At 43.6% G+C, this 19919-nt stretch overlaps 1 protein-coding gene across 5 annotated transcripts in view; it reads left to right on the top strand.

The window, feature by feature from the left end:
• Window positions 1–29: 29 nt before the first annotated feature.
• Window positions 30–19919, top strand: part of kif26ba (kinesin family member 26Ba) — a 94982-nt gene continuing 75092 nt past the window's right edge. For all 5 annotated transcript variants that reach the window (XM_049463477.1, XM_049463476.1, XM_049463475.1 and 2 more), the window contains exons 1-2: window positions 30–218; window positions 12514–12906. In XM_049463477.1, coding sequence (XP_049319434.1) covers window positions 162–218; window positions 12514–12906 — 450 coding nt within the window. In that variant the 5' untranslated portion in view covers window positions 30–161. The remainder of the gene's footprint in view (window positions 219–12513; window positions 12907–19919) is intronic.

Genomic DNA, 19919 nt, shown 5'->3' with positions numbered 1-19919 from the left:
GGGCTGCGCGGGTGCTGTCGGGGGGCTGCGCGGGTTCTGTAGGGGGGCTGCGCGTGTTCTGTAGGGGGGCTGCGCGGGTGCTGTCGGGGGGCTGCGCGGGTTCTGGTTCGGATGGGGTTTGTGAGGATTATGCAGAGTGTGTGAGGAGGTTCTGCTGCACTATGACTTCTTTAACTGGATCCAAAGAGAGGAGCGGAACCAGGAGCAGAAAACACGGGGTGAGTCCAGAACCACCAACACCTACACCAGAACCAACACCAGAACCAACATCAACACCAGAACCAACACCTACACCAACACCAGAACCAACACCAGAACCAACATCAACACCAGAACCAACACCAGAACCAACACCTACACCAACACCAGAACCAACACCAGAACCAACATCAACACCAGAACCAACACCAGAACCAACATCAACACCAGAACCAACACCAACACCAGAACCAACACCAGAACCAACACCAGAACCAACATCAACACCAGAACCAACATCAACACCAGAACCAACATCAACACCTACACCAACACCAGAACCAACACCAGAACCAGCAACACCTACACCAACACCAGAACCAGGTTCTGATTCAACACACAGCCCCGCATACTACTGTACTCATCACATAGTGAGGGTGTGTGAGTGTGTGTGTGTGTGTGTGTGTGTGTGAGAGTGTGTTTGAAATCTTGTGCAAAATTAAGTGAACCCCTGGTTAGACCCATATACACTCTAATACACACCTACTAAATACCCATAATCACTATAGTTACCCGGAGAACTTTGGTTATATGTTTTTGTAAATACTCAGGTGATAGGACAGAAACAGGTACAGGAGGTCCCGTGACTTTTGGCATGTCCCATCAAAGTTCATTAGCGCTGCACTGAGCTGTGGGATATGTGGGCGGGGTCTCCTGTAGTGAACCTGGATGTGGTTTCTGCTTGTCAGACCGCATGGACATACGCTGCCGGTCTCCACCATTACCCTCCTGTACTGTACTGTACTGCACTGTCCACTGTGGGAGGTAATACTGGAAAGTTAGTAATTAATAACTCAATTATATTTTATATTAACCTGATTTAATAAACTATAAACTTATTTTCTGCTTTACAGTCAGTTATTAACCCTAAACACACGTTTAACAAACTCTAAACACACTCAGCACACCAACACACACTCAACACACACTCAACACACACTCAGCACACATTCAGCACACCAACACACACTCAACACACACTCAGCACACCAACACACACTCAACACACACTCAGCACACACTCAACTCACACTCAGCACACCAACACACACTCAACACACACTCAGCACACCAACACACACTCAGCACACCAACACACACTCAGCACACATTCAGCACACCAACACACACTCAACACACACTCCGCACACCAACACACACTCAACACACACTCAGCACACCAACACACACTCAACACACATTCAGCACACCAACACACACTCAACACACACTCAGCACACCAACACACACTCAACGCACATTCAGCACACCAACACACACTCAGCACACCAACACACACTCAACACACACTCAGCACACCAACACACACTCAACACACACTCAGCACACCAACACACACTCAACACACACTCAGCACACACTCAACTCACACTCAGCACACCAACACACACTCAACACACACTCAGCACACCAACACACACTCAACACACACTCAACACACACTCAGCACACACACTCAGCACACCAACACACACTCAACACACACTCAGCACACCAACACACACTCAACACACACTCAGCACACACTCAACTCACACTCAGCACACCAACACACACTCAACACACACTCAGCACACCAACACACACTCAACACACACTCAGCACACACTCAACTCACACTCAGCACACCAACACACACTCAACACACACTCAGCACACACACTCAGCACACCAACACACACTCAACACACACTCAGCACACACTCAACTCACACTCAGCACACCAACACACACTCAACACACACTCAGCACACACTCAACTCACACTCAGCACACCAACACACACTCAGCACACCAACACACACTCAGCACACACTCAACTCACACTCAGCACACCAACACACACTCAACACACACTCAGCACACACTCAACTCACACTCAGCACACCAACACACACTCAACACACACTCAGCACACCAACACACACTCAACACACACTCAGCACACCAACACACACTCAACACACACTCAGCACACACTCAACTCACACTCAGCACACCAACACACACTCAACACACACTCAGCACACCAACACACACTCAACACACACTCAGCACACACTCAACTCACACTCAGCACACCAACACACACTCAACACACACTCAGCACACCAACACACACTCAACACACACTCAGCACACACTCAACTCACACTCAGCACACCAACACACACTCAACACACACTCAGCACACACACTCAGCACACCAACACACACTCAACACACACTCAGCACACACTCAACTCACACTCAGCACACCAACACACACTCAACACACACTCAGCACACACACTCAGCACACCAACACACACTCAACACACACTCAGCACACACTCAACTCACACTCAGCACACCAACACACACTCAACACACACTCAGCACACACTCAACACACACTCAGCACACACACTCAGCACACCAACACACACTCAACACACACTCAGCACACACTCAACTCACACTCAGCACACCAACACACGCTCAGCACACACTCAACTCACACTCAGCACACCAACACACACTCAGCACACCAACAAACACTCAGCACACACTCAACTCACACTCAGCACACCAACACACGCTCAGCACACACTCAACTCACACTCAGCACACCAACACACACTCAGCACACCAACACACACTCAGCACACCAACACACACTCAACACACACTCAGCACACCAACACACACTCAACACACACTCAGCACACCAACACACACTCAACACACACTCAACACACCAACACACACTCAGCACACCAACACACACTCAGCACACCAACACACACTCAACACACACTCAACACACCAACACACACTCAACACACTCAGCACACCAACACACACTCAACACACACTCAGCACACCAACACACACTCAACACACACTCAGCACACACTCAACTCACACTCAGCACACCAACACACACTCAACACACACTCAGCACACCAACACACACTCAACACACACTCAACACACCAACACACACTCAGCACACCAACACACACTCAGCACACCAACACACACTCAACACACACTCAACACACCAACACACACTCAACACACACTCAGCACACCAACACACACTCAACACACACTCAGCACACCAACACACACTCAACACACACTCAGCACACCAACACACACTCAACACACACTCAGCACACCAACACACACTCAACACACATTCAGCACACCAACACACACTCAACACACACTCAGCACACCAACACACACTCAACGCACATTCAGCACACCAACACACACTCAGCACACCAACACACACTCAACACACACTCAGCACACCAACACACACTCAACACACACTCAGCACACCAACACACACTCAACACACACTCAGCACACACTCAACTCACACTCAGCACACCAACACACACTCAACACACACTCAGCACACCAACACACACTCAACACACACTCAACACACACTCAACACACACTCAGCACACACACTCAGCACACCAACACACACTCAACACACACTCAGCACACCAACACACACTCAACACACACTCAGCACACACTCAACTCACTCAGCACACCAACACACACTCAACACACACTCAGCACACCAACACACACTCAACACACACTCAGCACACACTCAACTCACACTCAGCACACCAACACACACTCAACACACACTCAGCACACACACTCAGCACACCAACACACACTCAACACACACTCAGCACACACTCAACTCACACTCAGCACACCAACACACACTCAACACACACTCAGCACACACTCAACTCACACTCAGCACACCAACACACACTCAGCACACCAACACACACTCAGCACACACTCAACTCACACTCAGCACACCAACACACACTCAACACACACTCAGCACACACTCAACTCACACTCAGCACACCAACACACACTCAACACACACTCAGCACACCAACACACACTCAGCACACCAACACACACTCAACACACACTCAGCACACACTCAACTCACACTCAGCACACCAACACACACTCAGCACACCAACACACACTCAACACACACTCAGCACACACTCAACTCACACTCAGCACACCAACACACACTCAACACACACTCAGCACACCAACACACACTCAACACACACTCAGCACACACTCAACTCACACTCAGCACACCAACACACACTCAACACACACTCAGCACACACACTCAGCACACCAACACACACTCAACACACACTCAGCACACACTAAACTCACACTCAGCACACCAACACACACTCAACACACACTCAGCACACACACTCAGCACACCAACACACACTCAACACACACTCAGCACACACTCAACTCACACTCAGCACACCAACACACACTCAACACACACTCAGCACACACTCAACTCACACTCAGCACACACACTCAGCACACCAACACACACTCAACACACACTCAGCACACACTCAACTCACACTCAGCACACCAACAAACACTCAGCACACACTCAACTCACACTTAGCACACCAACACACGCTCAGCACACACTCAACTCACACTCAGCACACCAACACACACTCAGCACACCAACACACACTCAGCACACCAACACACACTCAACACACACTCAGCACACCAACACACACTCAACACACACTCAGCACACCAACACACACTCAACACACCAACACACACTCAGCACACCAACACACACTCAGCACACCAACACACACTCAACACACCAACACACACTCAACACACACTCAGCACACCAACACACACTCAACACACACTCAGCACACCAACACACACTCAACACACACTCAGCACACACTCAACTCACACTCAGCACACCAACACACACTCAACACACACTCAGCACACCAACACACACTCAACACACACTCAACACACCAACACACACTCAGCACACCAACACACACTCAGCACACCAACACACACTCAACACACACTCAACACACCAACACACACTCAACACACACTCAGCACACCAACACACACTCAACACACACTCAGCACACCAACACACACTCAACACACACTCAGCACACACTCAACTCACACTCAGCACACCAACACACACTCAGCACACCAACACACGCTCAGCACACACTCAACTCACACTCAGCACACCAACACACACTCAGCACACCAACACACACTCAGCACACCAACACACACTCAACACACACTCAGCACACCAACACACACTCAACACACACTCAGCACACACTCAACTCACACTCAGCACACCAACACACACTCAGCACACCAACACACGCTCAGCACACACTCAACTCACACTCAGCACACCAACACACACTCAGCACACCAACACACACTCAGCACACCAACACACACTCAACACACACTCAGCACACCAACACACACTCAACACACACTCAGCACACCAACACACACTCAACACACACTCAGCACACCAACACACACTCAACACACACTCAACACACCAACACACACTCAGCACACCAACACACACTCAACACACACTCAGCACACACACACTCAACACACCAACATACATGCTACAAACTTAGCACACACTCAACACACACTCAGCACACCAACACACACTCAACACACACTCAGCACACACACTCGACACACCAACACACACCCTGAGATTTTTATTGAAACACTGACCTGCAAACACCTCACTACTCTACCTGCTACCCAACACCAGCTATACCAACACCAGCTATACCAACACCAGCTATACCAACACCAGCTACCCAACACCAGCTACCCAACACCAGCTACCCAACACCAGCCTTACCAAACCCAGCTACCCAACCCACACTCAACACCCTGAGATTCTTTATAGAAACACTGACCTTCAAATTCTTCACTCATCTGGCTGCGACCCAACATCAGCCCTACCAACCCCAACTACCCAACCCAAGCTGCCCAACCCTAGCTGTACAAACCCCAGCTACCCAACTGAACAGGATAATCTTTATAAATCTCTCTCTCTCTCTCTATATATATATATATATATATATAGTATATACATATATAGTGCTGGGATTAATAATATTAATTGAATTATGTTTTAATGTAAAACCTGATTTCCATATTATACATATATCTAACTGAAATATAATGAGATTATGTTTACATTGTGTTTAATATAAAAAGCGCTGTAAGGCTGAAGCAGCTGCTTACTACTTCTAAAACAATATTAATAAAATATAAAGGAAATAATATCTTGTGCATCAATTTAAATGGTTATTAGAAATGCTCCAAAATCACCTGTAATAAAAGGTTTTTCCTCCTCCTGTAAATCTCCTATATAGAGTGTAGATATAGAGTGCAGGTATAGAGTGTAGATATAGAGTGTAGATATAGAGTGCAGGTATAGAGTGCAGGTATAGAGTGTAGATATAGAGTGTAGATATAGAGTGCAGGTATAGAGTGCAGGTATAGAGTGTAGATATAGAGTGTAGATATAGAGTGCAGGTATAGAGTGTAGATATAGAGTGTAGATATAGAGTGCAGGTATAGAGTGCAGGTATAGAGTGTAGATATAGAGTGTAGATATAGAGTGCAGGTATAGAGTGCAGGTATAGAGTGTAGATATAGAGTGTAGATATAGAGTGCAGGTATAGAGTGCAGGTATAGAGTGTAGATATAGAGTGTAGATATAGAGTGCAGGTATAGAGTGTAGATATAGAGTGTAGATATAGAGTGCAGGTATAGAGTGTAGATATAGAGTGCAGGTATAGAGTGTAGATATAGAGTGTAGATATAGAGTGCAGGTATAGAGTGCAGGTATAGAGTGTAGATATAGAGTGCAGGTATAGAGTGTAGATATAGAGTGCAGGTATAGAGTGTAGGTATAGAGTGTAGATATAGAGTGCAGGTATAGAGTGCAGGTATAGAGTGCAGGTATAGAGTGTAGATATAGAGTGTAGATATAGAGTGCAGGTATAGAGTGCAGGTATAGAGTGTAGATATAGAGTGTAGATATAGAGTGTAGGTATAGAGTGTAGATATAGAGTGCAGGTATAGAGTGTAGATATAGAGTGTAGATATAGAGTGCAGGTATAGAGTGTAGATATAGAGTGCAGGTATAGAGTGTAGATATAGAGTGCAGGTATAGAGTGTAGGTATAGAGTGTAGATATAGAGTGCAGGTATAGAGTGTAGATATAGAGTGCAGGTATAGAGTGTAGATATAGAGTGTAGATATAGAGTGTAGATATAGAGTGTAGATATAGAGTGTAGATATAGAGTGTAGATATAGAGTGCAGGTATAGAGTGCAGGTATAGAGTGTAGATATAGAGTGTAGATATAGAGTGCAGGTATAGAGTGCAGGTATAGAGTGCAGGTATAGAGTGTAGATATAGAGTGTAGATATAGAGTGCAGGTATAGAGTGTAGATATAGAGTGTAGATATAGAGTGCAGGTATAGAGTGTAGATATAGAGTGTAGATATAGAGTGTAGATATAGAGTGTAGATATAGAGTGCAGGTATAGAGTGTAGATATAGAGTGCAGGTATAGAGTGTAGATATAGAGTGTAGATATAGAGTGTAGATATAGAGTGTAGATATAGAGTGTAGATATAGAGTGCAGGTATAGAGTGTAGATATAGAGTGCAGGTATAGAGTGCAGGTATAGAGTGCAGGTATAGAGTGTAGATATAGAGTGCAGGTATAGAGTGCAGGTATAGAGTGCAGGTATAGAGTGTAGATATAGAGTGCAGGTATAGAGTGCAGGTATAGAGTGCAGGTATAGAGTGTAGATATAGAGTGTAGATATAGAGTGCAGGTATAGAGTGCAGGTATAGAGTGCAGGTATAGAGTGTAGATATAGAGTGCAGGTATAGAGTGCAGGTATAGAGTGCAGGTATAGAGTGCAGGTATAGAGTGTAGATATAGAGTGCAGGTATAGAGTGCAGGTATAGAGTGTAGATATAGAGTGTAGATATAGAGTGCAGGTATAGAGTGCAGGTATAGAGTGCAGGTATAGAGTGTAGATATAGAGTGCAGGTATAGAGTGCAGGTATAGAGTGCAGGTATAGAGTGTAGATATAGAGTGTAGATATAGAGTGCAGGTATAGAGTGTAGATATAGAGTGCAGGTATAGAGTGTAGATATAGAGTGCAGGTATAAAGTGTAGATATAGAGTGTAGATATAGAGTGCAGGTATAGAGTGCAGGTATAGAGTGTAGATATAGAGTGTAGATATAGAGTGTAGATATAGAGTGTAGATATAGAGTGTAGATATAGAGTGTAGATATAGAGTGTAGATATAGAGTGTAGATATAGAGTGCAGGTATAGAGTGTAGATATAGAGTGCAGGTATAAAGTGTAGATATAGAGTGTAGATATAGAGTGCAGGTATAGAGTGCAGGTATAGAGTGTAGATATAGAGTGCAGGTATAAAGTGTAGATATAGAGTGTAGATATAGAGTGCAGGTATAGAGTGCAGGTATAGAGTGTAGATATAGAGTGTAGATATAGAGTGTAGATATAGAGTGTAGATATAGAGTGTAGATATAGAGTGTAGATATAGAGTGTAGATATAGAGTGTAGATATAGAGTGTAGATATAGAGTGTAGATATAGAGTGCAGGTATAAAGTGTAGATATAGAAATATAAAACAGTGCTGAAGGTCTGAGTGATGTTCTACACACTATCATAACTCAACTGCTTATAATAATGAGTGTGTGTGTGTGTGTGTGTGTGTGTGTGTGTGTGCAGGGGAATCTGGATCAGTTCTGTTCTCAAACAAAAGGGACTGAGATATACTCATGAGAGTTCCACCCCAGAGACAGAAGCGTTATTACAGAGAGAGTATTAAATATTATTAAATATTATTAAATATTATTAAATATTATTAAATATTATTAAAGCAGCTTTATTTACAGAGCACATACAGTTTCAGGAAAGAGTGTGTGAACTCTTTGGGATTATACTTGTATTTCTGCATAAATTGGTGATTAAATCTTCATCTAAATCACAACAATAGACAAACACAGTCTGATTAAACTAAAACCACACAAACAATATTATATATATTTGCATGATTTTATTGAACACAGCAGGTTAATATTCACAGTGAGAGTAAATAAAAGTATGTGAATCTTTGGATTTAATAACTGGTTGATCCTCCTTTAGCAGCAAAAACCTCAACCAATGGTTTCCTGTAGCTGCAGATCAGACCTGCAGAACGGTCAGGAGGAATTCTGGATCATTCCTCTTCACTAAACTGTTTCAGTTCAGCTATAATATTATGGGATATCTGGTGTGAATCTCTCTCTTGAGCTCATGATGCTGCAGCATCTCAGTTGGGTTCAGGAGGTCAGGACTCTCCAGAAGGAGTATTTATTTATTTTCTTCTGTTGAAGTCGTTCGGTTGTTGATTTATTTCTGTGTTTTGGGTCGTTGTTCTGTTGCATCATCCATCCTCTGTTGAGCTTCAGTTGGAGACAGATGGTCTTCAGTTTTACTGCAAAATGTAAACCTGGTAAACTTGGGAATTCATTTTTCCGTTGATGACGGCAAAATCCGTCCAGAACCTGAGACACCAAAGCAGCCCCAAACCATGATGCTCCCTCCACCATGTTTCACAGTTAGGATGAGGTTTTGATGATGGTGTGCTGGTGTGCCTTTCTCCATTCTCCACACATAGTATTGTGTGTTTTCCTTCCAAACAACTCAATTTCAGTTTCATCTGTCCACAGTATATTTAGCCAGTAGTGGAACTGTGGAACATCCAGGTGCTCTTTTTTTTGTAAACTTTAAACGTGCAGCTTTTTGTGTTTTTTTTGGTCAGTAGTGTCTTTCTCCGTGGTGTCCTCCCATCAACTCCATTCTTGTTTAATGTTTTTTCTTATTGTATTTATTGATTTGTCAACAAAAATGTGAGCATGTGCCAGAGATTTCTGTAAGTCTTCAGCTGACACTCTAGGATTCTTCCTCACCTCATTGATCATTCTGCATGTGCTGTGCTCTTGCAGTCATCTTTACAGGACTTTACCACACCTAGGCAGAGTAGCAGCAACAGTGCTGAACTTTCTCCATTTGTAGAGCAAAGGGAAAAACATATTTTTTGTGTGTTTTTTTAGTGGCTTAAGCAGACTGTATTTGTCTATTGTTGTGACATTATTTGGGCTCATAACACTGCTGAACCTAGACCTGACCAATCACAACACCCCTAGATCATAGCCCCTCTCTAGGCATGATGGGTAAAATCACTTTCTCCTACAACCGTTTCTCTTCATACCCTGAAGCTCCATCACTCTGGAACTCTGGGTAAATCTGGACTCATCAGATCTTCACATGATCTTCTTCTTCCACTGATCCAGAGTCAGATCTTTCCTCTCTCTACTAAACTGAAGCTGATTTATCTGATTCTTCTCTATGATAAGAGTTTTTTCTTAAAGACACACACACAGCGCTGTTTAATCCCTTTAATCTCTTCAGTTCTCTTCACTGCAGTGTGTGAAAGTGGGTAAAGCTCTTACTTTCACTATTAACCAACATATCGCCGAGTTCTAGTGCTGTTTATGTACCATTTGTACTATTTCACTAAACATGGTTTAACGAATGAGAAGCTACTCCCTGCATCAGTTCGGGTTAAATAATAACTTGTTGCAGATGAAACATATTAATCACAGATGCAGTAATTATTATTATTATTATTATTATTATTATTCAATAGGAGGATCTTACCTGCTAAATTCAGGTGGTGACCCTTTTTTGACGATGCAATGTGTCGAATGCAAATGCAGGTAATATTTAATAATAAAGAAAGCAAATAAACACAAAAGCAGATAAACAAACACACATGAAGAAAATAACTAAGCAAAGAATTGAGAGACAACTGAGACAAGGAACAGCAATCTAACCGACGTAAAAACTTACAAGAACCGTCAAGGGAACACAGAAACAAAGGGGCTTATAAATACAGAAGTGAACAGTAAACAGGAAACACCCAGAGACAGGTAACAAGGGGGCGGAGTTACAAATGAACACAGACACGGGAGGAACACACAGGCTACATGCAGGAGACAGAAAAAAACACAGAGAACAGGATTAAAACGTGACCCAGTGATTATAACAAACAGAGATTATATTGTTCAATATATTTTACAATATATGTACAAAAGAAATATATTGGTATTTGTATTTTTTGGTAGTTTTATGTGTTTTAGTTATATAAGCTTATATAATTCTGCTCAAATGAAGCTGAAAAATGTTTTTTCACATGACTGTACATTATATAACTGCATTATATGGCCAAACTTATATAACTTCTGCTTCTCTACAACATTTCTCATGAAATCAGAGTTAATATCTTGGATTTTTCAGTATAGACCTGGGGAGGCTTTATTCTAGATGTTCTATAAGGATCTAAATGCGTTTCTTATCTGTGGTTGTAAAGATTCACTTTTAAATAGATTAATATTAGTGCAAAAGTAATTCAGTTGAAAATGTGAGTGATCTATTTTAAGCATTTATTTATTTTATTGTTGATTATTGATTATGGCTTACAGCCAATGATTATATGAGACCAACTGATCAGCACATTAAACAGGTTGTGATATTTGTTCTGGGTCTTAAAGTAGAACTCTGGTGTAAAATGTTCTTTTATTGTAGTAAAATATGATAAAAGTTCTTATCTTTGATGAATAGCTCACCTCCGTTCTCCCACAGCGTTCAGAGATTTACCCTGATAAATCACTTTTTACACCGTTATCCAGCTCAAAGTAGCTCCACACCTCCTTACTAGAATCTGGAGAGTCCTGACATTTAAAACCAGGCATTAATAACTTAAAAAGTGCAGAAGAAGCTTATTAAACACCACTGTTTACATCCCATAATACTACTAGCTTCAGCTCCGAGCACCACCATCACTGTACTGATAATAACAGACATATATATACATAGACTCTGCATAGCCTGCCTCCTGGCGCCGACTGCTATGCTATGTGGAGTCTATGTATATATATGTCTATGTCATTATCAGTACAGTGATGGTGGCACTCGGAGCTGAAGCTAGTAGTGTTAGAACATCTGTGGGAGAACGGAGGTGTGCTATTCATCAAAGATAAGAACTTTTTATCATGTTTAACTACAATAAAAGTACATTTTACACCAGAGTTCTCCTTTAATAATCAGTTTAAACAGTTGTAACAGAACTGCAGTAGAGTCTGTGATTACAGTAAATGTTTAACGTTTATATGTTTTTATGTTTTAAGCAGATGACGGATGGCTCCCCCACCAAATCCGCCTCGTTCTCTCCGGAGGCCTGGTACCGGCGGGCGTGCGAGGAGTCACGAGTGGGCCGGCCGGCGCCGGAGGGGGCCGGGTCGTTTCCGAGCTCATCCGGAACCCCCTCCCCCTGCTCCGGGACGTCCTCCCCCAGCTCCTTCTCCGGCTCCCCCGTCCCCACCTCTCCCGGGATCGGTACCGGTTCTCCTGGATCTCTAGGTGGTTCTCCTGGGTTCGGGACGGGTTCTCCGGCCTCCGGCAGCGGCAGCTCGCCCGGCTCGGACCGGGACCGGACCGTGTGGTGTGAACACTGCACCGCCCGACTGCTGGAGCTGAAGAGACAAGCGCTTAAACTGCTCTTACCCGGACCGTACTCCAGCAAGGTACGATCACCTGAACCTTATTTACTGCTTCAGTTCTGCATCTCATCCAGCATTTACCAATAAAAAACTCAAACCAGCCGTAAACCAAAACAAACCAACAATTACTTACCAACCGTAAACCACCATTCACCAACCCAAACCAGCCGTAAACCAACCAACCCAACAATCACCAACCAACTCAAACCATCTTAACATTCACCAATCAACCGTAAACCACCATTCACCAATCCAAACCAACCGTGAACCACCATTCACCAACCCAAACCAACCGTAAACCACCATTTACCAACAATTTTCACCAACCAACTCAAACCATCTCAACATTCACAAACCAACCGTAAACCACCCTTCACCAACAAACCCAGACTAATTCAACATTCTAAAAACCAACCGTAAACCAAAATTTACCAACAATATTCACCAACCAACCAAACCATCCCAACATTCTCCAACCAACCGTAAACCCCCATTTACCAACCCAAACTAATTTAACGGTCACTAACCAACCCAACATTCTCCAACCAACCGTAAACCACTATTCACCAACTCAAACCAACCGTAAACTAACAAACCCAACATTCTCCAACAAACCCAACATTCTCCAACCAACCAAACCATCCCATCATTTACCAACCAACCCAAACCATCCCAACGTTCTCCAACCAACCCAAAATATCCCAATATTCTCCAATAAAAAATCCAATCCAACCCAACATTCTCCACAAACCCAACATTTATCACCCAACCCAAACCAACTTAACATTCTCCAAACAACCCAACATTAACAAAGCATCCCAACATTGTCCAATATAAAACCCAAACCACCCCAGAATTCTCTAGTGAAACCCAAACGCTGGGCTGAATGCTGAAGTCGTGTAAATGTCCGCAGGGTTCTGCAGGTGGTGTTTCAGTCCTGGTTGGTCTCGGTGTTTCCTGCAGTTTCAGGTTGAGTGGTTGGGGGCGCTGTGGAGCTGTGCTCTCTGTGGGTGGAGGTGTAGGTGGAGGTGTAGGTGGTGTGATATCAGGGTTAGTGAAGGAGTAAATGGAGGTGAGATGTGAGGGAAATGGCTGTGAGGATGATTGTACCGGTTAATGTTCTGAGCTCTGAGCTCGGCGTCACGCCTGGCCTGAGATTTGATTTCTGGGTGATGAAGGATGAGGAGCGCGGCGGCGCGTGAAGGACGGGGGAACCGCCGGCGTTTATGAGGGGTTTCTCTGGTGTTACGGCTGTTTGTTGTGTTTACTCTCCGGCTGAGGGAGGTGTAATCTCAGCTAATCACAGCTCCGGCCCAACCACAAACACACACACACACACAAACACACAAACACACACACACACACACACACACACACACACACACACACACACACACACGTTTTCTATTACAGCCCTAATTACAGCATTCTCCTCAATCACATCACCAACACTGTGCTCATCATGACCTTTCCATGACCACTGGAGTTATTACCCATATGTACATGCTTTCATATACATTCATTAGTAAAGAAATCACCACGTAAAATCACTTAAAACAAAGAAAAAAACAGAAATTGAGTAAATTATTTCAGTCTGATATCAGTCACATAATTGTTCCACCTTAAATGGTCCTGCAGTTCCATTCAGGCGCCTAAACAGCATTTCTTTTCCATTCCATCTTAAATGGTGCAGCACTTAAATTCTGGCGCCAGCAGCTGAAATTCCAGCGTCTGAGAGGCATTCAGTTTCCATTACACCTGACATGATGCAACAGATACATTCTACAACCGGAAAACATTAATTTGTCATTCCACCTTAAATCTTACAGATTGTACATTATGGCACTTAAAGGGCTTGAATTTTTTATTTCACCTGAAAGGGCACAGCAGTTATTTTCTGAGGTCTAAAAGGCATGAATCATTCCACCTTAAATAGTGCAGCAGTTACATTTTGGTGCATAAAGGAAGGATTTCTCCATCTTTAAAATAGATATTTTTTTATTCCACCTTAAATGGTGCAGTAGTTATTTTTTTGGGGACTAAAATGCATGATTTCTCTTTTCCACCTTAAACAGCGCAGCACTTAAATTATGATGACAACAGGCTGAAATTCTCTGCTGCCTAAAAGGCATAAATCTTCCATTCCACCTTAAATAGTGCAGCTGTTACATTTTAGTGCATAAAAGGAAGGACCTCTTTATGATTGAAGGCATATTTTTCCATTCCACCTTAAATGGTTTAACAGTCACATTTCAATGCATAAAAGGAAGAATTTTCCATGCTTAATAGTCATATTTTTCTAATCCACCTTAAATGTGCAGCAGTTACTTTTGGTGCATAAAAAGGAAGGAATTATTCATGTTTAAAAGGCTAAATCTTACATTCCACCTTAAACAGTGAGGCACTTAAATTAAGATGCCAACAGCCTGAAATTCTCTGCTGCCTAAAAGGCATGAATCTTTCATTCCACCTTAAATAGTGCAGCAGTTACATTTTGGTGCATAAAGGAACAATTTCTCTATCTTTAAAAAAGATTTTTTATTCCACCTTAAACGGTGCAGCAATTATTGTCTGGGCCCTGAAAGGCATGAATCTTCCATACCACCTTAAATAGTGCAGCAGTTACATTTTGGTGCATAAAGAATGGATTTCTCCATCTTTAAAATGTATATATTTTTATTCCGCCTTAAATGGTGCAGCAGTTACATTTTAATGCCTAATAGGAAAGAACTCTACATGCTTACAATGTATATTTTTTCCCATTCCACCTTAAATGGCTTAGCGGCTTTAAGGTAGTATTGAAATTGTAATTAAGGAGCAGCTGAACACGGGTAGTAACCCATGTTGTGGTGATGCTGGTGGAGCTCATGCTGGTGTAGTGGTTTGGGGGGGGGGTTCATTCCATTACTGTCCCCGAGCGGCTCAATGTTCACATGCCTACACACACTCACACACACTCACACACACACACACACACACACACAGGCGGTGTGAGCTTCATCCATATTTCATGTGTAATGTGGTAGTTATGCGCTCAGGTGGGGGTGGGGGGGGGAATTATCATATAAAGAGGACTCTCTGTCAGTGTGGACTGATGGGAATGGATCGGGGGGGGGATGGTGTGTGGTGGGGGGGTGCTGCTGACGTTAGCAGATTATGAAGCTCCGCCCCTCTGCGGAGTGTGAACAGTGAGGAGTGAGCGCTGCAGCTGGAACACTTCCCCCGGTGGATGTGAGGGTGTTACTGTATGGTTACTGTGGTGTTTTACTCAATCCTGATGTATCTATTAAGGCTGTTGCTAAGCGCTGGTTGCTAAGCGCTACTGTATACCCGGTGCTCGACCGTGAACAACCGCTTATGTTTATTAAATGAATTTAATAAAATATTGGTACAGTATACAATATACACCAGACATGTAATGTAATATAATCAAGAGGAAGATGGATGATCACTCAAAAGCAGTGTGTAAGACTGGTGGAGGAGAACATGCCAAGACCTCTGATTAAACTGGGCTTAAAAGTTGTTCAGTTATTCCACCAAATATTGATTTCTGAACTTTTAAAATATTAGTATTGCTGTTTCTAAATGATTATGACCTTCTATTCTTGTTTAATAATTTAATAATTGTTTGAGGTCTGAAAGCACTGTTACTTGTCCATTGTGGGTGGGGTTACAGGTACAGGTGTGTTACTTTATGCTGTTCGTATGGTGTATGGTGGTTGGGGGCGGAGTTACAGGTATAGGTTTGGAGGTGTGGTACTTTACGCTGTTGTGTACGGTGTATGGTGGTTGGGGGCGGGGTTACAGGTACAGGTGTGGGTCTTTACACTATTGTGTATGGTGTATGGTGGTTGGGGGCGGGGTTACAGGTACAGGTGTGGTACTGCAGGTCTCTGTATGTCGGCTGAGTGTCACACCTGTACTCTACATCCTACATCCACAGCGGAGTTTGTGTGTAAGTGTGTGTGTGTGTGTGTGAGTCGCCCAATGTCACCTTCCCACTTACACCTGCACTGAATACCTCTTCTATCACCATCTCTCTCTCTCTCTCTTTTTCTCGCTCTGTATCTCTCTCTCTCTCTCTCTTTTTCTCTCTCTCTCTCTCTTTTTCTCGCTCTGTATCTCTCTCTCTCTCTCTTTTTCTCTCTCTCTCTCTCTTTCTCTCTGTCTCTCTCTCTGTCTCTCTCTCTCTCTCTCGGGAGGGTAATTAGCTGCAGGGTTGCTGTGACACCCCACAGACCTCAGTCCCCTAGAGCAGGGCGATCGAGAATAGCACAGCCAGGGAGAGAGAGAGAGTTTTCAGACAAGAGGATTCCAGCCTGCAGAGAGAGAGAGAGAGAGAGAGAGAGAGAGAGAGTGCGCGAGAGCAAAAGAGAGAGAGAGCGAGTGGAGGAGAGAGAGAAGATGGATTGCCCACACAGTACAGTGCAATTTATCACTGTCAGAGAGAGAAAGAAAGAGAGAGAGAGTTTTTTTTTTTTTTTTTTTTACTTTTAACAACACTTTATATTAACCAAACCATGTTATAATATTTAAGTAATTTTCAGGTCATTTCAGCTATAAAATCATCATCATTATTAAATCTCTCCTTCCACTAAAATCCTCTTGTTCTTGTTGTTAGTGAAATATAGTGGGTCTCTGAGTAGTTTATGATGCTGCACATGATGAAACTCTTCCTCATTCTCTGCAGCAGCTAGTAAAAGAAAATATTCAGAAAAACGAGTCAATCAGGAAAAGCACCGTGTCTACATCAACCCGTCAATTAGTATTCATGGCCCCGCCCACCTCGGCTCGGGACCGCCCACAGACAGAGCTGAAGCCGGGCTGCAGCAGAGCCGACACTGTCTCATCAGATAAAGAGCTTACAGCTCTGTTTACAGAGCTAGTTAATTTTAGCTATCTTGTGTAAGTAACTATGGGTTTAAATTGGATCTCCAGTGGATTCTGCATTTTACCAAAACCTTAAATAAACACTATGAGGAAGCACAGTTTGAAAAGGCAGCACAACTCGACAGAACACCCAGTGATCTAAACAGGGTGTGTTACAGGGTGGTTGAGAGGGTGTTTCACAGGGTGGTTGAGATGGTGTGTTACGGGATGGTTGAGATGGTGTTTCCCAGGGTGGTAGTTGAGAGGGTGTGTTATGGGGAGGTTGAGAGGGTGTGTAATGGGGTGGTTGAGAGGGTGTTTCACAGGGTGTTTGAGATGGTGTGTAAAAGTGTGGCTCTTCTCCTGTCAGATTAACTCTAATTCTAATTTCTTTGCTGAAACTTTAATCATGTTAATCTGAGCTAAAGGCTAAAGCTGCTGTTTCCATGTGGGTCAGCCAGACGTCTTCCTGTAGCAGTTTTTTTTCCTCCAGTTTCTAAGAGTCTTTATTTGAAGGTGGAGGAAACAGTACTCACCGCTCTCTGGCGCCTCTGCTGGTTGGTTGGTGATAGGTGAGGTGCGGTAGTGGAGCAGGTGTGGGAGGGGCTCTGTGTGAACAGGTGTAGCTGTGCAGGTGAGGAAGCTTTCCGTCTGCTCGGCCGGATTAATCCCTTCAGCTCACACACTCTCACACACTCCCCACCGCCACACACACCTGTTCACCCCGGCCCACAGCCAGACCTTCACACACACACACACACACACACACTACCACCATATACACACACTCTCACACACTGTTATACACTTTTACACACTCCTACTAAATGTATACACTCTCACAATCCACACACACTCTACACTCTAACCATATACACACTCTCACCGTATACTATGGGTGGAGCTAAACTGCTGTAGGCTGAAATAATGAATGGGAGGAGCTAAACTGCTGTAGGCTGAAATAATGAATGGGAGGAGCTAAACTGCTGTAGGCTGAAATAATGAATGGGAGGAGCTAAACTGCTGTAGGCTGAAATAATGAATGGGAGGAGCTAAACTGCTGTAGACTGAAATAATGGACCACTGCAGTTGAATATGAGTGTCCATCTGGACCTGATTACTGCAGGACCATAGCAAATTGTGTGTGTGTGTGTCTGTGTGTGTGTAATCTGACCTGAGAGCAGTTTCCTGATGCTGAAGCAGCCGCAGCCTGTCCCAGCCAATCACATCACACCCTCAACCTCTGAACCAAGTGCATATGAATCACACACACACACACACACACACACATACACACTATACACACACACACACAAACACACACATACACACTATACACACTATACACACACACACACACACACTATACACACACACACACACACACACACATACACACTATACACACTATACACACACACACACACACACAAATACACACTGTTTTTTGTCTTTGTAGCAGTATGTCTCAGTACTCTGCACTCTGAGAGGACTCTTATATACGGGGCTGACTTTCCAAAAGTTTTTTACGTATTCCTGTAGGGGTTCTATTTTAGTTATCTATAGTTGAGCCGTGCACTGTGCAGCTTGATTTAGGGCGTGTCAGTGTGCCTTTGCTATCATAACAACGGGAAAAGTAAGTACACCTTGTGCAGCTCAAAACACACAAAAGTCATGTACTAATTCTCTTAATTAATGAGGGGTGTGGTTAATAATAGTTTTGGCCTTAACATGAAATAAATAAACCAATCAGAGTGTCTCTTGCTCATCATTCTCTTTAAGAGTAGATCAGGTGAGCTCTGTCTTTGGTGGATTGCTATTGTAACGGTGCAGCTACCTGGACGTGTTCAACAAACTCTTCTCAGCAGAGGAAACTGAGCTGCTGGTTGACGCTGTGAAGGAGCTCCAGCAGCTCATTTACGGGAACAGCAATGTTATTTTATTTACTATTCTGTTTATTGTTGATGTAAAAGTTGGGTTTGTGCTGCTGTGTGTTCATGTGTGTGTAATAAGTGGGTGTGTACACTTGGCACAGCGCCTGTGTTACCGAGATAGCGATGAACGTCTGACTGTTGGCGTCTGTCTAGGTTGTATTCAGTCAGTGGAGCTCCTGTGTTTTCTGTTACCAAGATAAACAAGATAAAACTCCAGAAATGTACCTGAACACA

The sequence above is a fragment of the Astyanax mexicanus genome, chromosome 14 (assembly GCF_023375975.1).
Source record: "Astyanax mexicanus isolate ESR-SI-001 chromosome 14, AstMex3_surface, whole genome shotgun sequence".
In the NCBI taxonomy this organism is placed as follows: domain Eukaryota; kingdom Metazoa; phylum Chordata; class Actinopteri; order Characiformes; family Acestrorhamphidae; genus Astyanax; species Astyanax mexicanus.
This window is presented reverse-complemented; position numbering and strand designations above follow the sequence as displayed.